Genomic DNA, 17,500 nt, shown 5'->3' on the forward strand with positions numbered 1-17,500 from the left:
CGCCGTGGCAACGCGGCCGGAGTCTCTCGTGCTCCAGTGTCAGTCAGGAGCGTTTTCGGGAGGAAGCTGCTTGGAGGAGCCGATTGTATTTCATGGAGATGGAGACTCAGCCGCCACGTGGCCGCCGGCGGCTGTACGTCCGATCCAAGAACACCAGGACGGGGTCTCCAGCCGGTGCCCCCCAGGCCCTCCCGGGTATCAGCTCTTAGAGCAAACCCCGGGGACCGGCTATGGGCCCGCGTGGGCCCGGCCTGCAGGGCGGGGTGAGGGCCACTGCCGCCCCGGGGGCAGGCAGCCGGGGGAGCCTGGGGGACAGGCAGCCGGGGGAGCTGGGGGGCAGGCAGCGGGGGAGCCTGGGGGGCAGGCAGCCGGGGGAGCCTGGGGGGCAGGCAGCGGGGGAGCCTGGGGGGCAGGCAGCGGGGAGCCTGGGGGGCAGGCCGGGCGGGTGCCAGGCCGGGCGGGTGGTGGGCACCGGCCTCTCGGGTCTGAGTGCTGCCGTCAGGCCCCGGCAGCCACGCGCCCCGTCCTAAAGGCAGCGGGCGGGCCTTGGCTGGCTCCCGGGCAGTGGGAGGCCCGCGGGGGGCCGTGGGGAGGCTGGTGGGGGGCTGTGGGGAGGCCGGTGGGGAGGCTGGTGGGGGCGGCGGGGCCGTGGGGAGGCTGGTGGGGAGGCTGGCGGGGGGCCGTGGGGAGGCTGGTGGGGAGGCCCGCGGGGGGCCGTGGGAGGCTGGTGGGGAGGCCCGCAGGGGGCCGTGGGGAGGCTGGTGGGAGGCTGGCGGGGGGCCGTGGGGAGGCTGGTGGGGAGGCCCGCAGGGGGCCGTGGGGAGGCTGGTGGGGAGGCTGGCGGGGGGCCGTGGGGAGGCTGGTGGGGAGGCCCGCGGGGGGCCGTGGGAGGCTGGTGGGGAGGCCCGCAGGGGGCCGTGGGGAGGCTGGTGGGGAGGCTGGCGGGGGGCCGTGGGGAGGCTGGTGGGGAGGCCCGCGGGGGGCCGTGGGAGGCTGGTGGGGAGGCCCGCAGGGGGCCGTGGGGAGGCTGGTGGGGAGGCTGGCGGGGGCCGTGGGAGGCTGGTGGGGAGGCCCGCAGGGGGCCGTGGGGAGGCTGGTGGGGAGGCTGGCGGGGGGCCGTGGGGAGGCTGGTGGGGAGGCCCGCGGGGGGCCGTGGGGAGGCTGGTGGGGAGGCTGGCAGTCAATGGAACCCCCGGAGAGAGCAGAGGACACGGGGTCACGGAGTGGCAATCACAATGGGAAACCGAGGCAGCCTCCCTTTTCGGTGGGAGGTCATCATCCTTCAATAAAAACCCAAATTAAGCTGAACTCGGACACCAAGCGAAGTTCAGTCCAATTAACCATCACATCCGAAGCAACAAGGCTTGGCTGCATCTGGGTTTGCTAGTCACTCTGCCCCCTCCTCCCCGCTCCCCCTTTCACTCCTCAAGGACCTACACGGGGCAGCACCGGCCCCCAGGCTCAGAGGGGCCTGGCTCTCCCCGCCTCAGGCAGCCTGTCGCTGGCTGCAGGGCTGAGCTTCCCACCGAGGGGAGTGGGGGGGAAGGAGGGGGGGACAGATGTGCCAGCAGAAATGACCCCAATGGGCAGGGTGTGAGGGCCGCCAGGAGAGCCTGCAGGCCGTGCCCGGGGCAGAGGGGGCTCAGACTGGGAGGAGGGAGGGGAAGGGAAGGGAGGGGAGGGGAGGGGAGGGGAGGGGAAGGGAGGGGAGGGGAAGGGAGGGGAGGGGGAGGGGAAGGGAGGGGAGGGGAAGGGGAAGGGAGGGGAGGGAAGGGAGGGGAGGGGAGGGGAAGGGAGGGGAGGGGAGTGGAGGGGAGGGGAGGGGAAGGGAGGGGAGGGGAGGGGAGAGGAAGGGGAGGGGAGGGGAGGGGAGGGGAAGGGAGGGGAGGGGGAGGGGAAGGGAGGGGAGGGGAAGGGGAAGGGAGGGGAGGGAAGGGAGGGGAGGGGAGGGGAAGGGAGGGGAGAGGAAGGGGAGGGGAGGGGAGGGGAGGGGAAGGGAGGGAAGGGAGGGGAGGGGAGGGAAGGGAGGGGAGGGGAGGGAAGGGAGGGGAGGGGAGGGGAAGGGGAGGGGAGGGGAGAGGAGAAGTCGTGCGTGACACTTACACTTTCCGGAACACAAGAAAACTTCTCTGAAATCATAAAGGGCACACCATCCATTGCTGCAAGAGAAGAGGAGAGAGAAGGGCGTTGTAGACACCACCAGGTTAAATAACCGAGACGTCGGCAGAGTTGGCAGAGACAGCACAGCCAGGCCCTGCTGGAGCCGACCCGCACGCAGGGCCTGAGTCCAGGCACCGCCCTGCTCCCGGGGCTCGGCTGGTGCGGAGCAGACACCGCGTCCCCTAAAGAGCAGGCAGCGGGGTGGACGGAGCGGTGAGAGCGAGGGCCCCGCACGCCCGGAGCCTGCCCCGGCCTGAGGCAGAGCCGTGAGGGGCCGCAGCAGGCGTGTCAGACACGCTCTCAGCTGAGGGTCACATCCAGCCTGGGGCCCTCAGGCCCGGATCGGGTTTATCCCTCCTTCCAACTGACAGTCACGTGTTCCAGAAGAAAGATCTAGAAACACAGCTGCACTGTGGCCGTGGTGGCCCCTGGACTGTTGGCCAGCTGCTGCCCACCAGCTGCGACGGGCGGGGAGGGCCTCCCAGGTGGCTGGTGGGCTCGGAAGGATGGGATAAAAACAGGAGAAAAAGACGCAGAAAAAGGTAACTGGAAAACGTCAGCAGCAGTAGCATTCCATGTACCTCTATGTACGTCGCACTGCGGACGTTTTGTGAGTTAATAGAGCTGCAGCGGTCGCCACAACCTGCGTGTCTGCTTCCACACAATCCGACGTAAGCCTACCTCTGCCGCCCCGTGCAATGCCCACTTTCAGAGATAAACGTGGAGTGTGTCATGTCTCTCTTACTGCATATTCACGTTTTACATTACACGCCTACACACACGTGTACACACGTGCCCACATATGTAGCATTTCCCAAGGCCTGCTCTTAGCTCCTGAGAGGCTGAAGGGAGGGGGGGACAGTGCCCCCCGCCCCCCGCCAGGGAGAGGCCCCTCCCACCGGAGAACCCGCACGGCGGGGGCTGGGACCAGCGGGCTGACCCCCATGTGGGCGATCCGCTGTGGGGCGAGGCACCCCGAGGCGGCCGGAGGCGGAGCCAGAGGCGAGGCCCTGTGGGCACCTGGGCAGCGTGTGGAGCTGGGACGAAGCACCACCTCATCTCCGAGCTCAGGACGAAGGACGGGCTCAGTCATGTGCTCCTCACGGGCTTCTAGGAAACGGAGACACACTCGGAAGGAAGGAAGGAAGGAAGGAAGGAGGGAGGGAGGGAGGGAGGGAGGGAGGAAGGGAGGGAAGGAAGGAAGGAAGGAAGGAAGGAAGGAGGAAGGGAGGGAGGGAGGGAAGGAAGGAAGGAAGGAAGGAGGGAAGGAAGGAAGGAAGGAAGGAAGGAAGGAAGGAAGGAAGGAAGGAAGGAGGGAGGGAAGGAAGGAAGGAAGGAAGGAAGGAGGGAAGGAAGGCAGGCGACTGGCCGGGCCCCGTGGCTGGGATCGGACGGAGCCCCTCGGACACTCCCACCCCCGGCTGAGCCCCTCGCACGGCAGAGCCCCCAGGCGCCAGCGAGAGTTTGCCAAACTGACCATCTGCTGCCAAACGGCACTGATTTAAAAAACCTAAATGTCACAGATTACGGGGGGAGGAAGGAACGTGGACTTTGCGAAGCATGTGAAAGCCATCGCGTGTCACCCACGTGGATGAGACAGATAAACAGCTGACCGTGTGACGGGGAATCCCTAACTGGCTGGACTCGGTGCCCGAGCAGCTGGCTGACAGACCGGTGTGGCCCTGGAGCCATCTCCCTGGCTGCCCGGCTTATCCGTGAGGACTCACAGAGGAAGCTGTGTAACATCAGAGGCCGGCGCACCCCATTCCCGCACTGGGGCGGGGGGAGGGGGAGGGGCATCCGAACGCACTGATCCCAGACTAGGTCACCCTCACACGGTCGCTTGCAGGTTGTTATTAGGGAAACTGAGGCTCAGAGCAATGATGGAGCTGGAGGGGGCCAGGCTTTGAGCCCGAGGCCTGCCTGGGGGGGGGCGCATGCTGGGGAGGTGTGGCAGGAGGACGGGCTGGGGGTCAACAGAGCAGGTGGCAGGTGTGCGGCCAGCAGGCTGCCTCGGCTCTCGGAGCCTCGGTGACCCTGTCTGTAAAATGGGGACAGCACCGCGCTCTCTCTCTCAGGGCTGCTGGGGGAGAAAGGGAAGGTGACAGACAGGCGGGAAGGGCCTCTGAGCGCGGGCAGAGGGCTTCCCGATCCCGCTTTTCACCTGTGTTTTCGGGGGCAGTTTGAGCCAGCCAGCTCCGCCCATGGAAGCGGGAAGTGCCGCGGGCAGAGCACAATTAGCATTCTCCTAAACAAACGGAGCCGCGGCAGGCTGTAATTAAGCAGGCCTGTAATTAAGAGTATGCCCTTTATCATAACGATCATGCTTAAGGATGGCAGGGCGCGTGGAACTCTGTTATTAATGCTGCAATCCCACACCGAAGCGCGGCTGCACAGGAATCGGCGTGTCAGGCCTGTCAGCGGAGTGTTTGTAAAATACGTTAAAGGAAAAACAGGAAACAATGAGCTCATTCAACTGTTCTCCGTGCAGCCGGGCGCCGAGGCCAGGGGACCGGGAACCTGCGAGGTTTAAACAAACAAAGCTCGAACCCGCTACGGTGTTAAAGCCGCCCGGCGTCGGAGGAGGAGAGGGGGGTGGGACTTCCCTCCCAGCTGCCCCCACACGCGGCGCTGAGCGTGGGGAGGGGGCCAGTCTGCAGGCCAAGTCTGTTGGACGTGAATGTGGACTCCTGCTGCACGGGTGGCTATGCCATGAGCCTGTGGGGACTCTGTCTGGCCACGGGATGGGGTGCAGCCCCTGTGTCCTCCTTCCGAGGAGAAGTATAATTTTACTGGCCAAGGGGGCCCCCTCAGAGCCACACTGAAGTCCCCCTCCAAGCACACACCTGGGGAACGTCCCCCTCCAAGCACGCATCTCTGCAGGCGCGACCCCAGCCCCGCGGACCGCCTCCTGAGGGCTCCGCCAGGGCCCCCATCGCCTTGGGCACCCACGTGGCTCAGGGCCGCCAGCCCCTTCCCCACTGATGTCTCCACCACAACAAAGGCTCCAAGCAACACAGGCGTTCATTTCAACACGCCCGACAGTCACAAAACCATGCGGTAAAAATATAAAATAAAATAAAGAAGAGAAGACTCCACGGCCAGCACCTCGGTCGCTATCTGCTCGGCCGCCGAGCGGAGTTAGCGAGCGCACATCGCAGCGCCTGCGAGGCGGCGGGGAGCACGACCATCTCAGAGCCAAGGCCTGCGGGCCTGGGAGCTACTGGGCTCGGGTGGTCAGTGGTCAGCCTCCGCCCCCCCCTCGCCTGCCTGGTTCACGCCCTTTACAGTTCGTGCAGAACGCCAGCCCTTTCTCAAAGCTCCCTGCAAACCCGATCGCCAAGGAGCCCCGCGTTCCTGGTGACCCGCGCTGGGATGCCCCCGGCTGTCTGCTCGCCGACAACGTTCCCATGGAGTCCACACAGGCCGGCAGCTTCCTCCGGCCACGGCGGCCTGTGCCGTCCCGTCACTCCTAAGCCCAGGGCGGGACCTGTCAGCGTGGAGCCTCCCGAGGCCCCCGAGGCCCCCATGGGGCCTTCGAGCGGCAGGGGCGGGAGGCCAGTGAGCAGGCTGAGCCGAGGCCCCACACTCTACGCCCACGAGGAACCCGAGTATACGAACAAGAACGCTCTCACTCGGACACAGAAACGCCTTTTAAATCTTCCCAAGTGCTCCCTGGCCTGGGGCAGAGGCCACCTGCATTTTGCTGAGTGAGGACATACGGAGAAGGCGGGGGGAACAGCCCCTGGCGGGACACGGAGACGGCGCCGGAGGCGGGGGAGGGGGACGGCAGCCTGTGGCCCGGAGACGTTCCTACGGCGACCACGGACCAGGAAGCGCCACGCGTGGCCCGGGCGGCGTGCCCACCTCGGGGGTCTCGGGGGGTCACTGCCAAACGCAGTGTCTCTCCTCGTTCGCATCCCTTCCCTTAAGAACGTCCGCCGATGGACGGCTGAAGTTCGCCGGGGACGTCAGACGCTGCAGCCAGGCGCACACGGGCTGCCAGCAGGGCGAGGCCCGTTCCCCTGCCCGCCCGCCCCCACCCTGCTCCCACCCCTGGGACCCACGGCCCCGCCTGCCCACCCTCTTCCCACAGGCCCGTTCCCCTGCCTGCCCGCCCGCCCCTACACCCGCTCCCACCCCTGGGACCCACCGCCCCGCCTGCCCACCCTCTTCCCACAGGCCCGTTCCCCTGCCTGCCCGCCCGCCCCCACACCCGCTCCCACCCCTGGGACCCACGGCCCCGCCTGCCCACCCTCTTCCCACAGGCCCAGCTCCGATCACAAGGACTTTCCAGAAACACCTCCCTGTGGAAATGGCTTCTGCCGAGAGCACTGCCTCACCTCCCAAACCCGGCTCCCGGCCGCCCCCTCCGGCCCCCGGGGCTGCGAGGATCGGGGGCGCCTGGAGGCTGACACCCACCCGATGCGGGAATGCCGGGCCTGTGCGTCTCTCTGCCCGGGTGCTGAGTCCGTGAGGTGCAGTGCCACGCGGTCCCCAGATCTCAGGTTTAATGTTAACCTTTACGGGGCATGCCACGGACACGTGTTCTCCAAACACTGCCGTTAGCTCGCCGTGCAAGTCCGCCGCGGGGACCGGTGAGCTGCCGTCCACCTGCCTGCACCTGTCACGGCGTCACCGACAGCCGTTCCCGCCGAGCCCAGCAGTCCCGCCGCCGGACAGTCCGGCCGCCGCGCCGCCCGCGCTGCCCGCAGGCCTAACAACAGCGCCGGCCGACGCCCCTCGGCTTCAGCGCCCGTGAGCTTCGGGATCTGAAAGAAGGCGCCCGGAGATGACAGAGCTTCAGCCCAGCTCTGCGAACCGTCCGCGATAGATAATAAGCACTTGTTCCTCTCCACAATGGGCGCAGAGAAAGGAACCCGGCTCGTAATTGCCGTAATTATCCTGGAAAACACGCTGAGATGAATGGTGATGGTGAGCATCGGTGTCATTGTTCCGCGAGCATCGCTGATCGAGGGCGTCTGAAGCGGCCGCTGCTGGGACCCGTGGGCGCGGGGCCCGCCGCCTCGGCTCTCCCTGCCACGCAGCCGTGTGCCCGGAACTGCTTCCCGCGGCCCGGCGCCCTGGCCGGCGCCCTGACTCCGCGCACCGGCGCCCCTCGAGGTCCCGACACCCCTGATGGGATGCGGGCGTCACGGAGGTTCAGAGCCCCAAGTTCAACTTGTTATTTATTCAAATAATTAATTACTCGTGTAGCCATCGAGCGGTTTGTCATGACACGTTAATGACTTGATAGACTTCTGTGAACTGGTGAACACAGAACAGCAGAGCGCTTTTATCGCCGTTTAATTTTAAAGCGATCCTGTGTGAAATTATCTCGTCGTGAGTGATGGGAGCATAAAGAACAGACTCAGCAAAGCCCCTTTTGGCTCATTGCTTTATTAATGGTAACGTCAGGGCGATGAAAAATGCTAACATTGTCATATTCCTCCGCTGGGCGGAGATGGATGGCGGGGGGTGGGCGAGGGCCCGGAGCCCGCTGCCAGGGGCACGCGGCCCCTCCCCCGGGCCCAGGCCTGGCACCGCGGCCCCACCGAGCCACCGCCACGCCCGGCCCACGCCCGGCTCCCCCGTGCACGGCTCTCGGCGTCCATGACGTTGTGTGTGTGGCCTTTTTTTTTTTACTTGGATTTTCCACTCATGACATAAAGCACCTTCACGAAAACATTTCGCTTTATTGCTGTGAGCGTTAAACGTTATTAATCCGGTGGAAACAAGTTACGGATATCGCTGTCACCTTTACATGTGGAATGACACTCGTGCTGAAGACGCTGGGCGAGGAGGAAGGATGTCCCTCCGTTTCCGTGAAGCTGGAGAGGACGGTGCTGGGCTGAGGACAAATAGCACTCCGCACGCCCGCAGCCCGTCTGCTCGAAGAGACGTCCGCCCAGCTGTTCCTTTCCTCACAGCGAAAACCGTTTCTCAATTGTTCTGATTACAGACGTGGGGACCTACGCACACAGCTCCCTGGCAGGGCCGCTCTCAGACAAAGACACGATCGGAGGCGCCGAGTGTGGCTCTGCTGCGGGCAGCTGCCGAGCCCGGCGGGCAGGGCGGGGGAGGGGAGGGGCCTGGGCAGGGGGAGGGGAAGGCGGGGAGGCCTTGCTCGGCCGGCTCCGAGTGCGGAGGTGGGCTCCTCTCCCCTCACCCGCTCCTGGTCTGTCTCCGATCACAGAGCATTGCTGCCGGCCCCTCGGACGGTCAGGCAGGGGCCTGCAGCAACGGGGACCTGTCCCCACACCTCGCCGGCCACCAGGCCCCTCAGCCCCGAGGGCGGTGGCGGCCGCTCACAGGATGTGAACCCTGCTCCGAGTCAGACCCTGGTCTGGGTGTTTTCTGTGTGTAGACACGATAATCCCATGGGGGGGGGGGGTATATCATCGTCGTCATCACCCCCCGTTTACACTTGCAAACAGCGGTCACACAGCTTCACGGAGCAGAGGCAGAGTCCTCAGCCTCTCCCCGAGTGTGCAGGGGGCGCTGGGAGGGGAGAGCCACGTGTGCGGGGAGGCGGCACTGCCAGCCCCGGGCGGAGGGACGGCGGCGCGGGGGGGCTCGGCGCAGGGGGGGGGGGCTTCGGCAGAGACGGTGCCTCTGCAGGCCGCACTCCGAGGGAGAGGAGCCCGGGGCGCGGAGCGGGGCCCTCTCCTCCCGGCTCTCCGCGCTCGGCCTCCGTGTGCCTCCCGAGGTGGGGGCCCCGAGGTGGGGTCCGGGAGGGTAACCCCGGAGCCTGGGCCAGCACCCACAGCCGGCTTGGAGGGGTCCTGGCCTCCGCCCAGTTCTTTTTTACACGAACAAACTCACCGTTAAAATTACTACTAGCGATGCAATATGCGGAGGAATTTATTTTAGTGACAAAATTCATTTAAATAACTTATAAATGACGTCGACTTTTATTTATGGATCATTAGTTCTACAAGTTCGTCAAAATGTTTCACTTTTATATTACCGCATTTCTGTGGGGGAAATATGTGCTAAAAGAGCCGTTTTAAAACTGGGGCCTTTGGGGCTATTTTTGGGGAATTATCCCAGGAAAACATTACGGTCCGAGACCGGATTGGGAAGAGATTTTGAGATTTTCAAGATGGTTTATCAAAGCTTATTGTTCTGAAATCTCTCAGGACAGCAAAGCCCTGTAACATGGAGCACCAGAGAGTCAGCGGGTCACCCCCTCCCCCCTCCCCCCAATTACTCAGCCGGGTCTCTGTGTGACACGCAGGGTGGAATCACCCCACCTATATCCCCGGCCACTGCAAACATCCTTACTGAGGTCCCTCTGGCACACGTGAAACTAATATAAAAAAGTGGTGAATGCAAACTGTAACCAAAAAATTAAAAAAGACGCCTTTGGCTGTGACCAGTCCCGTCGCCAATCCGCCCCTTCGCTCTGGCCTGACGGGGACCGGGCCGGGAGCAGCTGTGGGGCCGGGAGAGGTGCCCAAGCAGGGAAACTGCTTCCCAGGAAAAAACTCTGCCCCTGGGCTTCCCGGGGGGGGGGGGGGGGGAGGGGGAAGAGGGGTGGTTGGCGAGCTGGAATGACGTTTAAGAGAACAAAGCACAGCGGTCACGGCACCTTTGTAGTTGAGGGACCGAGGGGCAGAGCAAACACATTTAACAGCCAAGCCCTCCTTTCACACATGTGTAAAGCCTCTGGAATTTCACTGGAAAAACGTTATTTCCAAAGTAATCTTTGAAGTTTGGAAATTAAAGCAGGAAGGCTATTTCTCAGGAGAGAGAGGAGGTTTCAAACTGCTGAAGGGGGCCGAGGAAGGCGCTAATGGGCGCTGGGCGGCCCCACCGGGAGGGCCGGCTCCTGTGCCCTCCTCCTCTCTCCGGCTCTCCTGCGGGCTCCGGAGAGAATCCTCCCCTCTCCGGCTCTCCTGCGGGCTCCGGAGAGAATCCTCCTCTCTCCGGCCCTCTGCCCTCACCCGGCCTGGATGGGAACCACGTTTGGCAATGACAACTCAGAGAGAAGGAGAGCCGTCTGTGTGTGATATGTGCATGTGTGTGCACATGTGTAATGAACACACATGTGGGATGTGTGTATGAAACAGGCAGGTGTGATGTGTGCGATGTGCCATGTGTGCACGTGTGTGATGTGTGCACACATGATGTGTGACTAGGTGGCACGGCAATAAGAAAGAAACCACATGAGCCTCATAGGTGAGCAGGGGCCAAACCCGTGTGACCCACCAGCTCCCCCCCCGAACCCGGGACACGAGGGCCCGTGGGAATGGGGTTCTTTCGGTCTGAGCAGGCAGAGCGGCAACAGCCCCTGACATGTCCACCCTCAGGGCTGACGATGAAACGTGAAGCGTGGGCACGCAGAGGCGGCTCCTGCGTGGGGTTTGCGTGTGTGACATCAGCACAGACAAAAACATCTCAACAAAACCGCACGGGGTTGCCATCCTCACGCACCTCAGCTGACAAGGCACTGCAGCGCTTTTCCTGACGGAGCCTCTCCCACAGCCCCGCCGGACAGACTGGCCTGAGGCTCAGAGGAGGGGAGCGGCGTGTCTTAGGGGAGACCCGGACCTGACTCCAGGGCAGTTAGAAAGAAACCACACTGTCCTACAGCCGCACCCCCAATGTCTGCACCCCAGACAGAGGCCTGGCCTGCCATTTGCAGAAACGGCTGAGAAGAAAGGTCTGGACCTTGCTGAGCACTTCCCAGTCTTTCATTTTCGGCATCAGTTAGCAATTACCCTTAAACTTCCCTTCTCCCTCCCCAAGGTATCCCAATTACTGTTCCAATTACTTCAGCCAAGCTTACCAAACCCGTCTACCCCATTCCACTCGAGGGCCAGTGGGGAATGGGGTTCCTTCTTTCTTTCTTTTTTTTCTTTCTTCTTCTTCTTCTTCTTTTTTTTTTTTTTTAATATATTTTATTGATTTTTTACAGAGAGGAAGAGAGAGGAACAGAGCGTTAGAAACATCAACAAGAGAGAATCATCGATCAGCTGCCTCCTGCACACCTCCCACTGGGGATGTGCCCGCAACCAAGGTACATGCCCTTGACCGGAATCAAACCCGGGACCTTTCAGTCTGCAGGCTGACGCTCTATCCACTGAGCCAAACCGGTTTTGGCAAGGGAATGGGGTTCTTTCAAAGTCCGAGCAGGCAGAGAGGCAACAGCCACAAAATGTCCAACTTCAAAATAAGCAAAACCAACCTCGCTCGGTGCTCACGCGGGGAGCGGGAGCGGCGTGTGCTGTGCCCGGCACACAGGCGGCCGGCGGTGCCCACGGAGGAGCCACCACGCACGGGCCCCAGGGAGAGGGGGCTGGGGTGCAGGCTGGAGGCTGGTGAGGATGTGGGCGGGACAGGAAGGCGCTCTGGGGTGGGAGAACCGAAGCAAAGGCCCTAAAGAGCCCCTCCCTGCCCTGCACCCCACACGCACCCCCCCCCCCCCGGCAGAGCACAGGCAGGGCCCGGCTCTGAACCTCCGTCCCTGCTGGCGGAACTCCCCACGCACTGACCCGCACGGGAGGCGGCCGCTGAGGCCTGTCCAGCAATATCCAGGACAAACCGTTCCCAGGTCAGCCGCACGCCCTGAGGCCCGGAGGCCGCTGCCCCAAACCACAGACGGACTGTGGCCAGGGCCACGCCACACGCACACAGAGTGCCAGCGAGGAGATGCCGGAGGGAGAGCACGCCCCTGTCTTTGCCTTTCGTGGCCCAGAACCCAGCAGGGACCAGCCAGGAGCAGGCTCTGTGAACAAACGCCTGGCTGAAGGCTGTGTGGTTCCGTATTTACGACGTCCGTTCTTGGGGGCCCGGTTTGTGTGTCCCTGTGTGAGCCTGCATGTGTGTGTGGCCACACGAGTGTGCATGCATGTGTGTCGCACACCTTTGTGTGTGCACACAGGAAATGAAGACCCTCCGGGGCCCTTGGTAACAACCACCGAGAAAAAGGAGGCGCCTCTGCCGGCCCCGTCCCTGAGGCCCGAGGGGCTGCCCCTGCCTCCCCCGTGCACGGGGGGCGCTGCTGGGAATGGGTTTCCATCCAAACCACAGAACGGCAGGAGGGCAGCGGAATGAAACGGCGACGCTAACAGCCAGACCACGGCCCCAGGGGTCCTCAATCAGCCGCGCTGCACGGAATTTATCCGGAGGCTCGGGACCCGGTGCAGACTCACCGTCTGCTCTGTACGCCACCGGCCTCCATCGCCTCCCCAACCGCAGGCTGAGGCCCTGCGCCCTCAGCTCAGTCAGCCCAGGCCCCCGCGTCCTCTCTTCCTCCCGTGGGCGAGGGGGAGGCCTGGCCCACCTCGAGCGCCCCGGCCTTTGCCCTTCCTCTGCCTCCCGCCCTCAGTGTCTGAACGCTGGCACCCGTGGGCGAGGGTCCGGGCTTGTTGATCCCACTCCTCTCAGAGCTGTGCTCTGCGGGCTCCAGGTCCTCCGGGGAGCACTGAGGGACCGAGGAGCAGCTGGCTCTCAGGACCCCTCAGCAGGCTCCCGGAGGTGGCGGAGGGGGTGCCCCCGGCTGCTCCCGCCCACACTGTGCAGCGGGCACCTTCCCGGCCACTGCGCCTCACCGCCTGGTCCTTCCCGGCACCTTCCAGGCTTCCCGCCTCCGTCATCTCCACAACCAGGAAGCCAGGACCCAGATGGGGAGGGGCCCGGCTCCCGATCAGGTTTGGGGTGAAAGGCAGAGGGAGGACACTCAGCTTCCCGTCCTCTTGTTCCTCTTCCAACCCTGCCCTTCCCGAGACGCCAAGCTGTGGCCAGCGAGGAGCCAGCTGCCCCCGAGGGCAGACACGGGCACTTCTGCCGGCGGTGCCCACTGTCGCCTGGGGCCGGGTCGCCAGTGGGAGACGGTGAGAGGTGAGACCCGTTTCAGGCTGAGGGGCGCAGCTGGTCTTCACCCACAGGCCCACAGGACGCCCCGGGAACCCCTCCGCTGCTCTACCGCCCTGATCCCAGGTGCCAGCCCCAAGCAAGGAACAAGTGCGCTCAGCCCGGACCACGCCCTGGACCCCGGGGCGTGAGGTCAGGGGCCAACGCCGGCCAGCTGCCTGCGCTGTGTGACTCCGGGTAAAGGAACAGGGCTCTCTGCTCTCATTCCGCACCGCCCGCCGGGTGGGTGCCGCCTGCACTCGGCTGTGTGAGCGGAAGGGATGGTTTGCGTGAGGTGCTGCAACAGGGGCTGAGACTATCCACGCTTTGCATCGTTTTGTTATTAACATGACAGAAAATGACCCATGTGTGTCTGGAAACCCCATCTCATCTGCCCAGTCTCCCCCCCCCCCCCACCCCGTACTCAGCAGTTTCTGCACATAATCCTCCGGGGAGGTGGGGGGAGTGGAGGGGGGTGGCCCTGACCAGGAGGCTGTGACATGACAAATAAGCTGCAGGCTGACGTGCGGCCGGGACATATTGGCATTGACTCTGCCACCAAGGCTGCCATCTGCCCGGCAGCGCGGGGCTGGCGGCCCGGGCTGCCGAGGGGCCAGGGCAGGTCCGCCCGGCCAGACAGATCTGCAAGCTCAGCGGCCAGCAGCGAGGCCGCCCGAGGCCATCGGTGAGGCTGCCCGACGCCATCCGCCATCCGCCAGGCCGCCCGACGCCATCGGCTAGGCCGCCCGAGGCCATCGGCGAGGCTGCCTGACGAGGGAAGCGGGCTGTGCCCCCACCTCCGGGAGCCGGGCCTTCCTCCCGGGCGGCCAGTCCCTGTCCTGCAGGTACGGTCCTCGCCCTCCTCGCTCCCGGCCTCGCTGCCTGGTGGTCACCGGGGGATGGGGAAGCTTCCGAACAGCCCATCCCACGTCAAAGTCTGGAATAAGGCTCCTGACGTAATTTTAAAAAACGAATTAGTTTCATGATGAACTCTAAGGACAGAAGAGTCCAGACCCAGGCAGCAGTCCCCGAGCGACAGGATAACATGTGGGGTGGGAGAGTCCGTGTGCTGGGCCTGGACCGTTCTGTCCTTACAGTTCGTCACGTGCACACGCGGGGAGCGGGAGCGGCGAGTGCTGTGCCCGGCACACAGGCGGCTGGCAGTGCCCACGGAGGAGCCACCGCGCACGGGCCCCAGGGAGAGGGGGCCGGTGAGGATGTGGGTGGGACAGGAAGGCGCTCTGGGGTGGGAGAACCGAAGCAAAGGCCTAGAAAGGGCCCTGACGTGGCCGGAGCAGAGGGAGGAGCGGCAGAGCTCACAGCCGGGCCCCGCGGCCCCGCCACCTGCCTGAGGGCCAATGTGGGGCCAGAACTTAAGGCCCCAAACACAACCTGGACAAAAGGGGGAATTTCACCGCGAGGAAGAGTAAATACAGTCATTACCTTCACGGCCTGCCCAGCACCCACTGAAACAGACCAAACATGCTCAGCAAAGATAATGACATTAGAAGAAATTTACTCACCAATAAAAGCTACCATTCTTTGGTCAAGTAGGATGAATGAATGCGTATATGGATATGAACATAAATATACTCATCAATCCTACTTGATCAAAGAATGGGGGGGGGGGGAGACAGAGGGGAAGAGAGAGAGAGAGAGAGAGAGAGAGAGAGAGTGAGTGGTGGGGGCGGGGGAGAGAGAGGATGGATTTCAAACATTATACTTTCCAGAAAGAAGGAATATTTTCCGGTGTCAATGCAACACTGGCAAAAACTGATCACATAGTAGATGACAATGAAAGTCTAAATACATTTTTTAAAAAAAAATTATACAGCTCACATTCTCTGACCACCAAGTAATAACATTAAAAATTAATAAGAAAAGGTTAAATAAAATCTATCTCAACCACTTAGAAAACATATTTTCTAACACTTGAGCCAGAGAGACAACACTAAAATTTACTACATTTTATAAATGTGAATCTTATATATAAAAATACCATAAAAATACACAAATATATATATATATATATATATATACACATATATATATATACACATACACACACATACATATAGCTATACAGCTTTAAATACTTGTATTCAAAAGCAAAATAAACCTGAAAACAAATGAGGTGGCCACTCATCCCAAGAAGATTTAAAAACAAAAGAAGCAGAACCAAATTAGAAAAAAGCAACTAAAGAAATAATTAAATAATGAAATACAGAACAAAAGCCTAGTGCCTTTGTACATAAATTAAAAAAAAACAAAAACTGGTCATTTTAAAAGATAAATTTAAAAACAAGAAATCCTCAACAAGGATAACCAAGAAAAGGGAGGAAAAAAAACAATAACATCAGGGATCTATTTGACCACAGGTATATTAATTTTAAAATTAACAACTCGTAGGCATAATTTATACCACTAAAGTTTAAAATTTTAACGAAAAGGCTGACTTTTCTTTCAAAAAGTAAAAAGGACAGAACTGACTCAGGAAAGAGCAGAAGCTGACAGGAAAGCGGCCCCTGTGGAGCAGTGGAGTCTCGTCCCCGGGCGCCCGCTCCCCGCTGCCTCCCCTCCCCGCTTGGCGTCTGCGGGACGCTTTCTCATCATTCCCCTCCGGGCACGGAAAGGACAACACTTCACAGTGTCCTTGCACCTGAAGGAAAGACCGCTGATTCTCAGAGCACACAAAGTAATATCTTGGTAAGCATTAAGCCCAGTTTCACTTATATAAAACACCCAACTTTACCCAGCTTAAAACCGAGGACTGCACTTAACGAATAATGTGCCACCGTAAAGAAGGATTTATTTCATAAGTATAACAATTTCTAAATGCTAAGTCATCAAAATAAAAAGTTCCGTATTAATCAGCTAAGTAAGAATGAATATAAGGTTCTGAAGTTATTTTTGTATGAAATTAGAAAAAAGAGAACTCCTGGTAGTGAAAACAGTGTGGTCGCTGAGGGAGGGCGTGGAGGAGGCAGAGGGCATACAGGAGATAAATGGTGATGGAAAAAATGAAATAAAAATAAAAATAAATTAATTAGTTAATTAATTAAAATAAGTGCCTGAGTTTAATTTTTAAAAAATATATTTTATTGATTTTTTACAGAGAGGAAGAGAGAGGGATAGAGAGTTAGAAACATTGATGAGAGAGAATCATCGATCAGCTGCCTCCTGAACACCCCACACTGGGGATGTGCCGCAACCAAGGTACATGGCCTTGACCGGAATCGAACCCGGGACCCTTGGGTCCACAGGCCGATGCTCTATCCACTGAGCCAAACCGGTCTCGGCCTGAGTTTAATTTTTAAAAGACACCCAGGAAATAGGAGGAGGAGAATACTTTGGTTAGCATGACCAAACTCTCTATTCTAAATGACAAGCCTACCTCAGACCTGACTCTAGGAACATGCCCACTGAAGTCACGAACCAGATAAGAATGCAAGCTACTGCCACTACCGTTTGCTGCTTTGTCTGTAAAGCAAGAGAAAGAAATGCGGTACACGGCTATCAGAGAGATAAAACGGTATTTGCAGATGAAATTGTTATGTACTGAGAAAACGCAAGTAAACCAGCTGGAAGCTACTGGAAATAGCAAATACAGAGAGGCAGCCACTTACAAAGTGATTATATATATATATATATATATATATATACATACATACACACACACACATATATTTACAATTATATACATACACAAATATGTACACATTTATATAATATAATTATACACACACAATTTCAAGTTTAAAAAAATGGGCAAAGAAAAAGGAAAAACATTTAGGAATGAATAATATTTTACTGAATGATAAAGAGGGACCACGTTACATTTCTAGGAGGAAAGACCAAGTATTTTAAAGATAACCATTCTCCCCAAATTAAGTTACAACTCCAATGGTTTCTCAATCAAAATCTTGAAAGTATTTTCTGTGAAACTTAGTGATTCTAAAGAACAACTGGGCAAAAAAAATTGAACTAGAATTACCAGAAACATTTTGAAAACCAGCTATAAAGAATAAGAGAGAATAGCAAAATTAAAAGTAATCCTCCCACTGGAATATGCAGTTAGGTCCAAGGCCCAGGACACACACCACAAAACATATCATAGCAGGTAATAGGCAGTTCATGACATTGTTTTCAAAGGAAAGAGTATTTAGTGAGTGCTACTGGGACAGTAAAAAATAATTTGGAAAAAACAGATCCTCATGTCACACAGCAAAACAAATTACAGATGAATTTTAGGTTAAAATGTTAAAAACAGGAAAAATAAGATTCCAGAATATACCAGGAGACAGAGGAGAACTTTCTAAAAGGTGATGGCAGAGGCACAACACAAAAGAAAAGCACAATTAAAGGCCGAACTCCAAACTGGCAGAAAGCAGGAGAAACCTGAGAGCCAAGCAGGCCCCTGCTCCCCAGACAGCCAGCCAGACGCCCCGGGGCCGCGGCGAGCGTGCGAGTGGCCGGTCAG

At 59.5% G+C, this 17,500-nt stretch overlaps 1 protein-coding gene across 3 annotated transcripts in view; it reads right to left on the minus strand.

Moving 5' to 3' along the window:
- The window catches only part of MVB12B (multivesicular body subunit 12B), a 119,550-nt gene that overhangs the window by 10,995 nt on the left and 91,055 nt on the right, over positions 1–17,500 (minus strand). For all 3 annotated transcript variants that reach the window (XM_084898569.1, XM_084898567.1, XM_084898568.1), the window contains one exon: positions 2,104–2,159. In XM_084898569.1, coding sequence (XP_084754695.1) covers positions 2,104–2,159 — 56 coding nt within the window. The remainder of the gene's footprint in view (positions 1–2,103; positions 2,160–17,500) is intronic.

Source organism: Pipistrellus hanaki, assembly GCF_964339955.1.
Source record: "Pipistrellus hanaki genome assembly, chromosome: 11".
NCBI lineage: Eukaryota > Metazoa > Chordata > Mammalia > Chiroptera > Vespertilionidae > Pipistrellus > Pipistrellus hanaki.